General features: G+C 33.5%; 2 protein-coding genes across 2 annotated transcripts; one reads left to right on the top strand and one right to left on the bottom strand.

Moving 5' to 3' along the window:
• The first annotated feature begins 561 nt into the window (after positions 1-561).
• LOC107478109 (phosphomannomutase) lies at positions 562-4837 on the top strand. Its single transcript, XM_016098245.3, has 12 exons — positions 562-859; positions 1215-1308; positions 2464-2508; positions 2632-2698; positions 3005-3081; positions 3122-3157; positions 3253-3308; positions 3394-3493; positions 3589-3684; positions 3772-3861; positions 4288-4339; positions 4456-4837. Exons 2-12 carry the CDS (start codon positions 1240-1242, stop codon positions 4509-4511), a joined length of 744 nt encoding a protein of 247 aa, XP_015953731.1. The 5' UTR covers positions 562-859; positions 1215-1239; the 3' UTR covers positions 4512-4837.
• A 462-nt stretch (positions 4838-5299) lies between these two features.
• On the bottom strand, positions 5300-7563 carry LOC107478110 (bifunctional protein FolD 4, chloroplastic). The gene is made up of 5 exons (XM_016098247.3): positions 7299-7563; positions 6397-6722; positions 5951-6187; positions 5658-5825; positions 5300-5526 (listed from the first exon to the last, which is right to left on the bottom strand). Exons 1-5 carry the CDS (start codon positions 7519-7521, stop codon positions 5356-5358), a joined length of 1125 nt encoding a protein of 374 aa, XP_015953733.1. The 5' UTR covers positions 7522-7563; the 3' UTR covers positions 5300-5355.
• Between the last annotated feature and the right edge of the window lie 2341 nt (positions 7564-9904).

Raw genomic sequence — 9904 nt, 5'->3', positions numbered from 1 at the left:
CAAGTCTACCCATCATTAAAGCAAGTATAGTTGGATCGGATTTTCAAAAAGAGTTCATCCAATCCAAACTGCACTGCACATAAATTAAGCGTTCGGATCGGATGACTTTTTTTCTTAAAATTGAACTAAACCGCATCGCGAACACCCTTAACATATCCTATTCGTCTAACTTGCAATTCTAATAAAATAATGTGAATGTTTGTAGTAATAATAATAATTCACTTGATACAATATTTAAAATTTTAGTTTTTATCTTTTATTTGAAATATTAAAAATAATGTTTTATTCTAAAAAAGAAAGTGTAAGGACTAACATTTTTATTAAAATATGGTCAGTATCTAACCAATAAAAAAGTGAGTAATTCTATACCATTAAATAAAATTTCACACCATTAAAAACATTAGTAATAACTAATTAATGATTATAAATTACAAAATTTGATATTCTCCTAAGTCCTAACACTCCTCATTTTAAAATACCAAAAACACAAATTAAAATATAATCAAAATATATGTGTGAAATAAATTAAAAAAAAAACCTATGGGAGATCCAGTTTTGAGAAACACCAGTCTTCATCTTTAACTAGATTGTACGGTATGATGCACGTTTTTGCGCGCGCCTTGGTTGCATTCTAGTGTTGTTGTAGGCCCCACTGAAAGCAGTTTCCTGTGTCCAATTCCCTCTCAAGTCTCAATCACAGATCTCAAATCGTTTTACATTAACTCCTTTGCTTCCACCCATTATAACGGTCTATCTGCTTCAACTTAATTTCCTTCTTCTCACTTCTCACTTCTCTCTCGCTCAGATCGCACGCTCCCAGCTTCTCACTCCTGCTGGCTGCTGCTGCGTTGCGTGCAAGGTAGCGTTTTTCATTTTTTTTCTTTTATTATTTATTTTAAAAATTTTATGGAATTCTGCATTTCTGAGCTGGTTGTTTCTCTTTTTCTTCCAAAATTCCTTATTTGACGAAGCAGCATTTGCAAACTTGTAAGATTGTAATTATCTTGCACTATTGATGAATAAGCGTTTACCATACAAGTTCGATTATGTGTCTGCTGGAGGATATAATGAAGTTTTGGACAATGTTCATATACTCTTGTGTCTTTATTGCTTGATGAAGCAAACAGTTGCCTTTGAGGGGGGAAAAGTTGTTGATTTGCATTTTTGACCATATCTTTGCTTAAACCTTGATGAAGGGGTTCAACACTATGCAGGTTTTGGTGCTAATAATAAGAATAAATGGCTGCCCGGAAACCTGGTTTGATTGCATTGTTTGATGTTGATGGGACTCTTACAGCCCCAAGGAAGGTATTTCTTCTTCTTGAGCCAATGGCATTACTATTGTATAGATAAAAAAAATATATTAATGGAGCAATTTGATGTGTTCTGAGTCAGATTTATTGTCTACAAGTAGTTTAAGGTTACTAATTAGGGTTTGGATTCTGTTTCTCTCTCCAAAGAAAGCTACTAGTAGCCTCTTCAAATTCAATTATAAAATATACCCGATGCATATCTTTTAATATTTGAAAGTATTCCTTTTTATTTTTTTATTTCTTTTTTAACACGCATTATCCCAACTTCCATTTCTGCCTTCACTATTGCAACTTCCATCAACACTGTTCAGTAGTTTCATTTGTTTGGCATGAAGTTGTATGAATAATTTTTATCTCCATGAGAAGTCCATAAAAATAAGTTCTGTATTCCAACTGTGCCCACTCTCAACCAAGAGAAAGAAAAACATTCCCACTTCCAACAGCTCAAATGCTGCACAAACTAGTCATCAATGTTGAATTTGACTCTGGGTCTCTTTATGAAACTAGATAATCTTTTAACAAATTGAAGTCATATTTTTTTTATTTTTGTATTGAAATTGATGAATTGATTGAATAAACCTAGATTATTCAAAAAGTGAAGAGCATACTCGTATGAATAAAGGCACCAATAATTATCATATATTTCAATAATTAAAGAGCAAAGAGAAGGAATAATGATGGCAAAAGAGAAACAAGAGGAAGAGGAAGAAATGAGCCCATGTTTCTCAATCAACACTCCAAAGATCGTTCACCAAGATCATCCATCAACCACCACCATTGTCAATGTTTATATTGGACATGATGGAGGCAGATCAAAATTTATTAATGGTGTTGCAGTTCTTTCAAAGGATAAGGCAGCAATGAGATGCGGCAGTACTTTCTTTTCCTCTTATTTGAACAGTGAAGGTCTGAAAAGAAATAAAAAACAAAGCATGAGTACTTTTTAAATATGAAAAAATATGCATGGGGTTATTTTATAACTATGAAGTGGCTACCAATAGCCTCTCTTTGAAGAAGGCTACTGAATCCAAAGCCTACTAATTATAGCATGCTATAACACCATAATGCTGAAGAAAACTAGAAATCTGGATTTATTATGATTGTTTAGTCTTGCATCACCTTTATTTATTGTTTCCTACTCGAATTCAAGGTGGTGACTCCAGAGATGTTGGTGTTCATGCAAGATCTAAGGAAGGTAAATGAGCCGGATTTTGTTTTTCAAAAAAAAAAAAAAAGTTTACATGCATTTCTTTTCTTAATCCATACGTGACCATTCATAGAACCTGCTTTAAAAGTCCTTTCCTTTTTCCTAGTACAGGTTGTAACAGTTGGAGTTGTGGGCGGTTCTGACCTTGTAAAGATATCTGAGCAACTTGGCAGCACAGGTTAGCTACAAGCATCTCTCAGATTTCTGATGCTATAATTTTGTTATGCGAAACCACTTTGAGAAAATTGATTGTAGTGTTCCTTCTCATTGCTTAATGCTAATTAATTCTATTATGTGGTTTCTTTTTCATGTTTGTTTTGTTTCTTCTTTGCTATTGGCTGAAGTTGGGAATTATGTTTGCTGATATAAGCTGAGAATTCAATTTTTACTTTTCTCTACTTTTGTCAAATCATGCATCTTTGATAAGCTATTAGAATGAAATCAAAAGGATCTATCTTTTGAATATACCCCCTTACTGTTGCAGTTACCAATGACTATGATTATGTATTTTCTGAGAATGGTCTTGTGGCTCATAAGGAAGGAAACCTCATTGGAACCCAGGTACACCTCATAAACAAGTTGTAAATTTCCCTGTTTACAGAGCTTGAAATCATTCCTTGGTGATGAAAAGCTCAAGGTAAGGCCCGAATTTCCATTCAAGCCATATTGTTTGAGACTGAGCCAACCATGCTGATTACCTCCTAACTGCATATGGGGATAATTTTGCTGCAGGAATTTATTAATTTCACACTTCATTACATTGCTGACTTGGATATCCCTATTAAGAGGTTAGCGATATTCAGAGGTTAATCATATACATTTCATTTTTGTTGCAGGAAACTTATAAATCACGTTTTGTCACAATCTTTTCAGGGGAACATTCATAGAATTCCGTAGTGGAATGCTGAATGTGTCACCAATCGGGCGAAACTGCAGCCAAGAAGAAAGAGATGAATTTGAGAAGTATGACAAGGTGAGACATCTTGGTCATGTGAATGCTAATTAGAATTTCGGTCTCTATAATTTGATACTATATTTCTTTTAAAAGTTTGCAACGCATGTTCTCAGATTCACAACATTCGTCCGAAAATGGTTGAGGTGCTTCGTGAAAAGTTTGCTCATTTTAATCTGACATTTTCCATTGGAGGGCAGATAAGCTTTGATGTAAGTGATGATCTTCATGCTGATGTGGCAAATGTGTTAATGGTCAAGTTATAAGTGAATATATCTTAATTTGAATCTGCTCTTCAGGTTTTCCCTCAAGGTTGGGATAAAACATACTGCCTTAGATACCTTGAAGATTTTAATGAAATTCACTTCTTTGGTGACAAAACCTACAAGGTTAGTCCTTAAGTTTATTATGCAATACGCCTGTAGAGTATCAAACACACATCTGTAACTCTGTACCATTGTAGATTTTTTAATTCTATAATGCTAGTCGCTACCGAACCTTTGTCTATGATTTATCAATGTTACATCTCTGTGTAAATCCTTAAAGTGAGCTGGGGCAAAAAATTCTGTAACAACTAACAAGCAAATAATTGTCTATTTATGGAGACTGCATGAACTTTTTTTTTCTCCATTTTGGGCCTATTTCAAATAATTTACCAAAATGATAATGCTTTTAGAATTTATATATTTATTGAAATTTTTTACTGCCAACTGTTGCAACCCAAAACTGAAGCTATATGTCTATTTTATGGTGTTACCATAGGATGAAGATTAATTAATTTCCTACATTCTTATCTTGTAATTTTCTTTGAGCAGGGTGGAAATGACCATGAAATCTATGAATCAGAAAGGACTATTGGCCACACAGGTTAGTTGCTTTCTAACTTAAATCATAACATGTGAAAATGACTGAGTTTTGGTTACAATGGCATGCTGAAACAATTTCATTTTAAATAAAGACCATTTGTATTCATTCCTTTTCAGTTACAAGTCCTGAAGATACCATGAAGCAGTGCACAGCTCTCTTCCTTAAAAATTGAATTTGCTGAAGCAGTGTTTCCATTGAGAACCACTATTGAGGAAGTATCAAATACATGTGATCACAAGATGCAAATCACTGTAATTTTGGTTCCCCAATTTTGTAATTTTGTTGGCATTTTTATATATTGGATTTGATAAATAAGCATGTCATGCAGTTAAATTGTTTCAAATCAATCTGTTAAGACTTAAGAGTGATGCGGCCAACTCATAACATGACAGTGTTGCTGCCACTAGATTTAACTTATTTTATGTTCAAAACAACTAAAGAAGCTTGTTTCTTGTTTCTACTTCTTATTTTTTGGGAAATGGATATTTATTATTCGTATTTTGATAATTCTTTTTTAACAAATTCATGCAAATATATAATGCAAAAAAAAATCATGTATACAATGAAATTATCAAATATAGAAGTGGTAATATCACCATCCATTTTCTAAATACATCTCAATTTCAAGAGAAAAAAGAAAAACAAATTAAAATTACAATTAGCTTTAAAATAAAAATAAAAGTTGAAATTATTTTCTCAAACAAAATGTACTTCCAATTCATAGTTTGGCTGAATATCAGTACTCACATTCTTTAGTCCCAAATTTCAATTATATCTAAAAATGATAAGGAAGCTACACATGCATATAACCAAAATGTAGAAGGAGGACCAAATCAAGAAACTTGAGCAATTGGTCTCATTTGAGTTATAATTTATTCATGAAATTAAGACTCAGAATAAATACAAGAGCTTTCTTTTCACTACTTGTATCCTATACCACTAGATTTGACATTTAATTCAACAATCTTCTAAACAAAAAATTGATGGAATAAATGATATTACATGGTTTCACTTGTTTATTCAAAATTATGCATCCTCTTTGCAGAGATGAGTGTATTCTGGAGAAGCATTGCTATGGTCATTGGACCAACTCCTCCAGGAACAGGAGTAACAGCCGAGGCAACTTCTACGGCTTCTTCATAACAAACATCTCCAACCAGTCTATAACCTCGAGGGCTATTCGGATCCTGTCTCAAACCCCCCAAATACACACGGATTGGTTAAATAACCTTGATTTTAAAATTTATGCATTTACTTGTTTTTTTCATTATTCATAAAAACACAACCAAGATAAAGGACTTAAATCAAATCTACTAACCTCTACTGGGTTGATTCCGACATCGATAATTACTGCACCAGTTTTTATCCAGCTTCCCCTAACCATGTTTGGCTGCCCAACAGCCGAAATGATAATATCTGCCTGCTTTATGATCTCTTCAGGATTATTGGTTCTTGAATGGACGACAGTGACAGTAGCATCTTCCCTCTAGGAAAATTATATATACACACACACATGTTTGATACAAAAAAAAAAAAGAGCCAGTTATATTTAAATAAAACAAATTTTGAACTGTTTATAACTTTTAAAGTTTTGACTAATGAGATGTTTACCTGCAGCAAGAGAGCAGCTGGCATTCCTACGATATTGCTCCGACCAATTACAACGGCCCTCTTTCCTTTAATAGAAATGCCGTGTCTGTGAAGTAGCTCTATGCACCCCTTTGGTGTACAGGGAACAAATAGTGGTTCTCTACCACGCATGGCAAGACGACCAATATTTAATGGATGAAAGCCATCTACATCTTTCTCAATTCTAACAGCATTCAGGACATTTTGCTCATTCATATGCTGTCATAAGGCCAAGGAAAATTAATAAAGCTTCCAATGAAAGTCATTAAGTCACTCTTATCTATTAGTGAGCAGCAAACTCAGCTATAAGTTATTGATCTTTCGTGTATGAAAAGCTTGACGTATTTCCATGAAAATATAGGAAACTTAGCATAATTTAGAATACTTTTCCCTTAATATAAAATGAAGTTAGAGATGTAGAAGCATACAGAAGGTAAAGGTAACTGAACAAGAATGCCATGAACTGAAGGATCATCATTGTAGCCTGAAATATGCTTCAATACTTCTTCTTCTGTGGAATCCTCAGCCAAATGTACTTCCAAAGAATTGATTCCAACAGATTCACAAGCTTTCTTCTTGTTACGCACGTAAGTAGCAGAGTCCTTTCTATCTCCAACCAGGATTACAGCTAACCCTGGAATCACACCAATAGCTTCTTTCATCCTGGAGACTTCAGCTGTTATCTCATCTCTGATCTGCTTTGATACCGCTTTTCCATCAATCACCTTAGTATTAGTCCCAGTAGTCAGGGATGCTGCACACATAATCATATTAAAAAATAAACATATGAACATAACTTAGCAAAACCTTTCTCATACAATAGCAATAGAAAGGATTCATTGTCACGTGCATGTAAGAGAATCACATGCCCAATCCAAGTCTAATATCTTGATCAGACATAAGGCTTCAAATTCTTCATTGTACAAATTATCATCTAGAACCTAATCAGCAGGTAACTGAGGTAAAATTCATGCTAAATTCCAAAGCTTATCCATTTAATTCTACAATGTCACTAGCAGGCTATGTTGAATCAACACAGGCAGACACAAACACTGGCAATCTCAACCAAACAGAAACTCAAATCCCCCCACCAAAAAGAAAAAGAAAACTAGACCCTAAACCCTATTGAATGTAAAAAAAGTCACTAGCACCATTCAAGTTGAATGTAAAAGAGACTGCTTTTTTTTTTTTGCCCTTTAATGCCATAACTACACTAGATAGCTACAAAATAACAAAAGAAGGGTACCACAAATGAACCCATCAAGCTAAAACTAAACGGAGGTTTCAAATAGACAAAAAGCGGCAGAAAAGTTGAGAGCTTTGTTTGTACCATGGGGAAAAACAACATGGGGCAGTGAAGGAGCTGCTGCGGAAGAGTGAAAAGTGAGGCACCGGAGATAGGTGGGGCCCCTCTGTAAGGGGTGGCAGTGGAGGCGGCGGCGGAGGCATCCCGGTGGGAGCAGGCGGTGGGCGGTGGAAGAAGTAGAGGCACAGGAATGAGTTAGGAACATCATTGAAATGGAAGAACATGAAGAAGCAGCAGCAGAAGCCATTAGTATTAGTTGACAACACAACGCAGGTTTAGTGATCAAATGTTGCCTCTGTTTTTTGTTTTTCTCACTTCTTGGAGAATAGATTCTCCATTTTTTTTATTCTTTTTAACTTTTCCTTTTATGTTTATTTATTTATTATAAAGTATGTTGGTGGTCTTCAGTGTTTTATAATTTTAACCATTATTTATTCATTATAAATGCTAAATTATTATTTATGTATGTAAATTTCGAAAAATATACGTACATATTATATTAATTTATGTGTGTAAATTTTGATAAATATAGATATAAATTTTATAATTTTTGTATATAAATATTTATAAATATAAATACAAATTATTATTATTAAGTGTTGGTTTAAAATTATGTATGAAAATTTTATAAAATATAGACATAAATTATATTAATTTATGTGTACAAACTCTAGTAACTAGACACCAAAAAAAAAACTCTAGTAACTATTTCGTAAAAAGAAATGTTAAGTATTTTAACTTTTTTTAATACAACAAAACGTTATGAAAAAAAATTGGAAACCAGTGCAATTAACTTTATATAAAATTGATAAATAAGAGTCGTTAAATGATAATTTAGTCAAATTTATCAAATTATTTAATGATTCAATTTTATTAATTTTTTTTTTTTTTAGGATAGATAAATATACTTTAGATTACATTTTTTTTTCTTTTTGTAGATCCATTAAAATTAATTGCACTGGGATTTTGGTTTGATGTATTTGAAGGATAACCAAAATGCATAAGCAATATCCAACCAAAAAAAAAAATACATAACTAAAATAATATCTAGACAAAAATATCAAAAGATTAACATGACAACACTAAGAATAGAAGTGTTTATAGATCAAATTGTATCTGTAAACATGTGGTAAAATTTGTATCTGATCAGTAAATTGCGAATATAATTCGATTCGCAAAGAATATGGGTGTTCAAGGATTGGATTGGATCTGTAGATTTACAGTAAATATCTATATCTGATCCGCAAATTGCGGATATAATCCGATTCATAGACCGAATCCGATCCGTACCCTTAAAGGATTGGATCATGGATATCTAGTTTACATCCGCGTATCTAATCCGCAGATCTATGAATCCGCACAATTAATAATATATGTGTGTTACTTCAGTTCACCCTAACCCTAATCTTCACATTCTTCCCTAGCCACCATCGAAAAGCCAAAAACTGCTTGTCGATGATCTCCTTCTGTTCCTCCTTCCTCGTGGCGTTCTTCCCCCTTCATTAGCTTGTTGTGTTCTCGCCGCTGCTTCTTCAGTGACAGTGGTCCTTTCGTTCTCATCACCTCGCCGCCTCGTCACCTCGCATCGCTGTCTCATCGCCTCGCATTCTCGTCGCCCTGCCGTCAGTGGTACTCAAGAAGAAGCCACATTGTCGTCCTCGTTTCAGTTCCCACGATAGTCTATGGTGCTATTTTCTTGCCACCTTGACGTCCTCCATGCCCATCATCCTCCGTTCCTTTCGGTTCACCATCCTCCTTTCAACGATTCAACATCCTTTCCTTTCAAGTAATTTTTTTATGAACATCATTTAAATTTTATGATTAATCCTCTGTTACTTATTTTTAAAGAATTAATGAATTATGCTGTTGTTATTGTTATATGAAATTGTTTAAGAGTGTTTTTACTCTTTTGAGTTTAGGAGTTACTTGAACAAAATCGTAGAGGGTAGGTTGGAGATACGATTAGCGGTGGAAAAAAGTCAGGCGGCCTGCTAGGGGCCTATAGCCTGGCCTGTGTTTAGGCTGGCCTGGCCTAGCCTGTTATAAAATAGGCACAGGCTCAAGCTCTTGAAAAAGCCTTAATACGTTAATTAATTAGTTTTATTGGCCTGTTACACTTGTCTGAACCTATTAAAACATAATTAAATATATAAATAATTTTTTATTATTATCAAATTTATGAAATATTTTAAATTTATTATATTTTATTATAAATATTTTTGTATATTTAAAATATTTTAAAAAATTAAAATTTTTTATAAATATTAAATATGACATATTATATATAAATATTTTTATTAAAAAATAAATTTCTCAAATAATATATTTATTTTTGTAAAAAAATTATCAAACCTTTTAACAGGCTTTAGGCCAGGTTTAGTACTTTAAAAAAAGTCTATAGCAGACTGCAGGCCAGACTCAGGCCAATTAACTACATGACAGGTCTGGCCTGTTTCCACCCCTAGACACGATATTGCCGCCATCCTTGATTCTGAATTCCTAATGTCCTGAGTTCATCATTCCCGATGGTGGGGAGTGTTTCTGCAAAAACTCTGACGCTCAAGTTAGCATGGGTCACAAAAGAACTAAGTTAATTAGAGATCATAACTTAGTGCACGTATTTGAAATAG

Source organism: Arachis duranensis, chromosome 3 (genome assembly GCF_000817695.3).
Source record: "Arachis duranensis cultivar V14167 chromosome 3, aradu.V14167.gnm2.J7QH, whole genome shotgun sequence".
NCBI lineage: Eukaryota > Viridiplantae > Streptophyta > Magnoliopsida > Fabales > Fabaceae > Arachis > Arachis duranensis.
This window is presented reverse-complemented; position numbering and strand designations above follow the sequence as displayed.